This window comes from Vicia villosa, unplaced genomic scaffold (assembly GCF_029867415.1).
Source record: "Vicia villosa cultivar HV-30 ecotype Madison, WI unplaced genomic scaffold, Vvil1.0 ctg.000371F_1_1, whole genome shotgun sequence".
Taxonomy (NCBI): domain Eukaryota; kingdom Viridiplantae; phylum Streptophyta; class Magnoliopsida; order Fabales; family Fabaceae; genus Vicia; species Vicia villosa.
In genome coordinates, this window is record NW_026705172.1 from 84774 (window position 1) to 91925 (window position 7152).

Below are 7152 nucleotides of genomic sequence, written 5' to 3' on the forward strand. Positions count from 1 at the left end.
AATATAATAGTAAAGTCACAATTTACAAGCAACTGCTACACCCAACCTCCCACACATTATTACAGAAGAACCAGATTGATTATTTTATTTTTATTTTTTTAAAGAAAACACAAAGTAGACACGTAAAGCATGTTCACAACATAGTTTAATTGGACAAAGAACGGTGACAAGTGGGATATGCAAGTAAGCATTGAAGGAATGAAGTTGAGGTAGCTGGCAGTTGCAGACACATCAGCGTAGATACTAGATGTTGATAGTGAAGATTACAATTTCCAAAAATCTACTATTGCCTCTTTCCTATCCAATTTGCATTACAACAACAACTTTTCTATTGATTACTTCAACATTTTCTAAATGTCGGCTTGCAGTCAAACCCAACGTGGAGAGAGAAACAAACGAATACACTCAAAAGAGAAAGTCAAATGAAGGTAAATTAAATGAACTTTAGTTCAAGTTGATGCATAACCTAACTAGGTGTATTTGGTCTTAGCCTTTCCCACGATAAAGTAAATTGAAAATGTCATAACTCTCTCTCTTTCTCTCTCTAGCAACTTCATGAATATTCCGTGTATTGACTTTCCCACGGTTTAAATGAAAACTATAAATAACAACATCATTACCCTTCTCTCTCTCAAGTTCATTCATTTTCTCCACTCTCCACCAAAAAAAAAAAAGCAACAATGAATCAACAGATCGATGTTTCTCCATTTTTTCTATGCCCTATTTCACTTCAACTCATGAATGATCCTGTTACTGTCTCAACAGGAATAACCTACGACAGACAATCCATCGAAAAATGGCTCTTTTCGTCCAAAAACAATACATGTCCTGTCACAAAACAACAACTCTTACATGATCATCAAAATCACATTATTCTCACACCGAACCACACTCTTCGTAGACTCATCCAAGCATGGTGCACCATTAACTCTTCCTATGGCATCCAAAGGATTCCAACTCCAAAACCTCCAACAACAAAAACCCTCATAGAAAAACAACTCAAAGAAGCTTCTGATTCTTCAGATTCCCCTCACTTGCTTATTCAATCTCTTAGAAAGCTCAAAACAATAGCTTCCGAGAGCGAAACGAATCGACGGTGTATTGAATCTGCCGGTGCTGTAGAGTTCTTAGCATCAATAGTAACAAAAAACAACACAAGCTGTTCATCTTCATGTTCAACAGCAGAATTATCCGAAACCACCATTCTTGATGATGATGATATGGAAGGATTTGCGTTAGACTTTAATATTGGTGCAGATGATGAAGCTATAAACATCCTTTACAATCTTCATTTAACAGAACAAGGTTTGAAAACTCTCTTAAACTTCAAAAATGGAGAATTTTTAGACTCTTTAATGAGATTACTGCAAAAGGCTAACTACGACTCAAGAACATACACAGTTTTTCTGTTGAAATCTATGTCAAAGGTTGCTGATCCATCAAAACTAGCCAATCTAAAGTCCGAGTTTTTCGTGGAATTAGTTCAGCTTCTCAAAGATCAGATATCAAAAAAGGCATCAAAAGCAACACTACAAACATTGATTCAGCTTGTTGAATTTGGAAGAAATAGAATGAGAGCAGTGGAATCCGGCTGTGTTCATGTTTTGATAGAACTTCTTCTTGATTGCAAAGAAAGAAAACCACGTGAGATGATTTTGGTGCTCTTGGAGATGTTATGTCAAAGTGCTGATGGAAGATATGAACTTTTAAGCCATGGATGTGGTTTAGCTATTGTTTCAAAGAAGATTTTGAGGATTTCAACAATGGCTAATGATAGAGCAGTGAGGATTCTTCTATCTGTTGCAAGATTCTCTGCAACACATATAGTTGTTCAAGAAATGCTGCAAATAGGTGTTGTTGCAAAGCTTTGTTTGGTTCTTCAAGTTGATAGTGGAAATAAGGCTAAGGAGAAAGCAAGAGAGATTCTTAAATTGCATGCAAACTCTTGGAGGAAGTCTCATTGTGTACCTACTAATTTACTTGCTTCTTATCCATCATCAAGTGCTTGAAAAATTAGAGGGTCTTTTTTTGCATTTTATTTAGTTTTGATCTTTTTACTCCTTCATTGGGAATTTTTTGTTTTAAAGAATATAGAGGTTAGATGGAACAAGGGATAGGTGTGGACTTAAAATAATATTGTCCATGAAGAATGGGTCGGAAACAAATTAAATTAGGATCAATTGTTTATATTGTGCATGACTACGTCACATATTCATACAACAGATGTTAAAATATAATTCATTCTATCATCAAATAGTTCTTCTTCAAGCATTTGTTCTTTCTTCAAACATTTGTTTAGATTAGGTGTCTTCCTATGGTAGATCTATGTTGGTTCTCGAGGTCCTAGAACATTCTTTTGGCACACATCTATAGGACCAATACTATGTCTTTTGACGTTGATATGATGTCATTAAGGTATACTACTACGAGCTCCTCTTGATTTTTCGGGCTTCCGACGGATCTTCTTATGTCGTGACTTCGGTTGAGAACTTAGGAATAATTTTTCCTCAAGCCCGGTCTAACGTATTCGGGGTGAGACTTGCCATCTTATATCGTTTTCACCTAAAACGTAGGTGCCTTTTGATAGAAGAGTATATTAATATTAATAATATTAGTTATTAGTGTTGTTGTTGAATTCTAGTTGTACTTGGGCTTTTAATAGTTGTTGGGCATTTAGGTCTATTATCCATTAAGGGTATTATATAATGTAGTCTCATAGAGACATTGGAAATCAATCAAAGAAATCAAAGTTATCTTTTAATTCTATTTTCTTAGTTTGTTTACTTGTTTCTCTTAGTTTTGTAAGCCTTGTTAGGGTTAGCATTTTGCATCCTATCAATTGGTGCTTTCATCCATGTACTCAAATCCTCCTATGGATTATCCTTATCACACACCTTCATTTCCATACTACTCCACCATAGACACCACTCCTACCACACCATCCTTTCCATCATTTCCATGGGAACTTTTTACACCTTGTTACATTCATGGATCATCATCACCAAAGTTGTATCTAAATCATGGGTATTCACCACATCCACCTCATCTTAACCCATATTCATCATCTCCTTATTCATATCCACCTCATCTTAACCCATATTCATCATCTCCTTATTCATATGACTACAATAATTATCATCAACAACTTCAACTAACAAATTCCTCTTCCACACTTTTTCATGAATATCAAATCCATCCTAAAAATAGAAGAGCTTTTGATAAGTTTCTTCATGTGACTCATTCCTCTTTTAAGAAAAAGAAACAAAAACAACACAAACAAATGACCATCAGTCTCCACTCCAGAGAACTCGCTTTCAAGATTTCAACAAGGTCGGGTTTCTCTTTCCGATCTTCATCAGCTTCCTCCGCGCCGGCTTCCTCAGATCCTTCCATTTTCGGTTCTTTTAAGAAAAACTCACAATTAAAAACTTCAACCAAACACTATTCCACCAAAGCCCCGAAACTTCTAGAACCCACACCTACACCAGCACCTTCATCTCTTTCTCCAAATTCCGTTTCCGGCAGCCCACTCTACAACGAGAATCGGGAGGTCAAACCAAGACAACTGCAACAAGGTGACACTGTTGATGAACAATCATCAACGATGGGAGGAGAAATTTATGATTCCCCCAACATTCTGATTCACCTGTTATTAGGGATCTGAGTTTTTCAGTACCAGAAGAGGATGATGATGAGTCATCGTTCCAACATTCTACTGATATCGATTTTGAAATTCCACCAAAACCACCACAATAGAATTCACAGTCACGTACTTCACTCTCTCGAGTTCATTCACCAATGGCGTTGCAAATGGAGATCCTAAATCGAACGCGTTCTCTTCTCACAAAATCCAAATCAACCAACAACACCACGAAACCCCTTTTCACACTCTCCTTCAAAAACCCAATTTCCGACATCATCATCTCACATAAAAACCAAACATCCCCACAAAACAACTCTGTTTTCATCGACGACGATAAGCCTCGTGAAGAGTGCGGCGTTGTCGGCATATATGCCGACTCAGAAGCTTCCCGTCTCTGTTACTTAGCCCTACATGCTCTCCAACACCGTGACCAAGAAGGCGCCGAAATCGCCAACGTGAATAACAGCATCCTTCAATCCATCACCCGCGTTGGTCTTGTTTTCGACGTCGTCAACGAATCTAAGCTCGACCAGTTACCCGGAAGCTTAGCTATTGGCCATGCTCATTATTCCACTGCTGAACAATCCATGCTGAAAAACGTTCAACCTTTCGTTGTTGGGTACCGTTTTGGTTCTGCTGGGGTTAGGTCGTTGAAAAAAAATGGGAAACCTTGTAAGCCGGATGCGAATTTGTTTAATCATTATCTTAGGGCGAATCTTATAATCGGAGCTTTTGCTGCTGATTTGCTTGATTTGTTGGCTCAGATGAAGCATTTTGATGTTTTGCCGAATACCGTGTCGTTTAATTTGGTTCTTAAGGCTATGCATCAGGTTGGGGAAATGCTTGCTGTTGAAAAACTTCTCAAACAGATGCTACAGTCAGGAAATGCAGTTGTCCTTGATGATGAATCATATGATTTGGTCATCGGAATGCTCTTTTCAACTGATCAGATTGACGTTGCGTTCAAATATATAGATTTCACTTTGAAACATGGTAGAACCTATAATTCTGAGTTGTTAGGAGCAGCATGGGCTATTTTGGACTGGTCATTGTGTAAAGAGAAGGTACTTGCTAATTTTTTGTTACAAAAGGCTTACAGCAGCCTTAACTTCAAGGATTTGAAACTTGAAATCCCAAAGCTATTCATTGGAGGACTAATTCATGGATTTGGTAACTTGAAAGCAACTACAGAGAACCTGTCTGTCCCAAGTTCATCTACTTTGGGATGTCCGATTTCTGCAGCTACTAGTAGTTATGCAACACTTCAAGCATTGGTCAGTGGCTATCCAAAGAAAAGTCACGTTAATTTTTTAAATGAGTGTCGGATTCTTACAAGAAGATCTTTTGTGAATATGTATCGTGAAGCGAGCTATTATTGGTTATGTCTACTTATCTATGGTGCATGGGATTTAAGTCGTGAAGAAATAAAGACATTGGTGCTGCCACCACAGTCCTTGTTGTGTTTACTTGACAAAGGAATTCCAAGAGTGATTGATCCCACACTTTATATCAGGTTGCTTTACAATATAATTGCATGGCATGAAGAAGATCATTATTTATATGATACAAATTATTATCACTCAGGTGGAAACAAAACTTGGTATGGTATTCCTAGTTATGTAGCTTCTGAATTTGAAAAGAATTTCTTGGACCATGCATATTGTAACAAAGTGTTAACAGTATATGGAGAGAATGGTGCATTCAAATTTATATCATATAAAAAGACAATGTTTCTTCCTAATGTCTTGTTACAAAATAATGTTCTGGTTTATAAGGTATTGCAGCATCCAGGAAGTGCAATGAAGTCCATCTATGAAGGGGATTGTTGGAAAATTGCACAAATTTTAAAGTTTTTTTGTTTCAAGCAATGGGATCCCGGAAAGAAAAGTCAGACACTACACAATCCCGCGGAAAGAAAATTTAGCATCTTAAGTTTTATTATAGAACCTTGAGGACAAGGTTCAAGTGAACCCCGCGGCAATGATAGAAGAGTATATTAATATTAATAGTATTAGTTATTAGTGTTGTTGTTGAATTCTAGTTGTACTTGGGCTTTTAATAGTTGTTGGGCCTTTAGGTCTATTATCCATTAAGGGTATTATATAATGTAGTCTCATAGAGACATTGGAAATCAATCAAAGAAATCAAAGTTATCTTTTAATTCTATTTTCTTAGTTTGTTTACTTGTTTCTCTTAGTTTTGTAAGCCTTGTTAGGGTTAGCATTTTGCATCCTATCACCTTTATGCCATTTGACTTATGTTAGGTTTCAAGATCTTATGGTCGATACTTTCATGTGCATTAAACTTAGTTTAATATAATTTTGTTTGTCGTACTTTGGTCTTAGATTTCAGAACATGCCTTTGTGCGTGTACTTTTGTTTTTTCTTGGTCGAGCTTTCATTAGTGAAATTATGGCGAGTAGAGTTTCCACAAGAGATGAAGGGTGGTGAGTGTTATCATTGTTAATTCGTCCTCTCATCTTCATTCCTTGTGACGAAATTGTTTTGGTGAATTTCTTATTTCTTTTGGAATTTCTTTGATTTCTTAAATTTTCTTCATAAGTTCCCAATGTATAGATTCTTTTGCGATGTCTCTAAGTGATCGAGTTTTAGGGTTTTCAAGTAGTGTTTAGCTAGGATTTAGAATTTTGAGATTTTAAGCGTATGAATTTTCTTTTTAGGAAACTTTGAATTTGCCGGGTCTAAATATATGGTTAGATAGAAGCTTTTTGGGAAGCTTTGAATATGATAGCATCAATTGTATAGCTTCTTAGAAGCTCTAAGCATGAAAACTTCTGTCATATAGTTTTTTTTTTAGAAATGTCGTTATGATATACATTTTCCTTGAGCAGGTAAATATGAGCGACTCTTTGTTGTTTCGTCTTGATGAATTCATCATCCTGAATTAAATGGATCATCTAGATGTTAGCATATATAAAATGTATCTTGGTTATTTATCCCTTTATTTGGGTTTAGACGATCTACAATATTTCAATGCCCCAACTAAAGGGAAATAACAAGAACAACGAGCAAATAACCAAAAAAATTCCCTAAGGTGAATCCTTACGAATGATCATGATCATTGATCGAATGACTACCTTTTGTAGTGATAAACCTTTATAGTTAAATTGAGAGAGTGATCACGAGAATTTCACAAACTAAAGCACCTTTACTCATTCCACGCGAACATAATATATTCATTCATGGTTCTAGGTGATTAGAATAAAGCCTATAAAGAGACAGGGGATGCAGTTTTAGGTTTCAAAAAACTAGGGTTTTTAAAATGAATTTTGGTCAAGCTTATTTACTTCATCAATATTACACCTAATATTGTTAACTATGTGAAGACTTGATAACTCTTTATCCATGATCCATGAGATGTGATCATCACTCTATCCATATTAAAGTGTTTATGCTTGAATGATATCCCACTATACAATAAATCTTGACTACATATACTTTAAGAATAATGTATTTATGTTTAATGGGATCTCACAATTAAGTTATACT

The 7152-nt window shown here is 35.9% G+C and overlaps 1 protein-coding gene across 1 annotated transcript; it reads left to right on the forward strand.

The window, feature by feature from the left end:
• Positions 1–656: 656 nt before the first annotated feature.
• LOC131627599 (E3 ubiquitin-protein ligase PUB23-like) lies at positions 657–2705 on the forward strand. The gene has a single exon (XM_058898440.1). It carries the CDS (start codon positions 681–683, stop codon positions 2007–2009), a length of 1329 nt encoding a protein of 442 aa, XP_058754423.1. The 5' UTR covers positions 657–680; the 3' UTR covers positions 2010–2705.
• The last annotated feature ends 4447 nt before the right edge of the window (positions 2706–7152 follow it).

What these genes read in the sequence shown, in the direction of transcription:
- LOC131627599 (XM_058898440.1), top strand. Translation starts at nt 681, where the DNA reads ATGAATCAACAGATCGATGTTTCTCCATTTTTTCTATGCCCTATTTCA.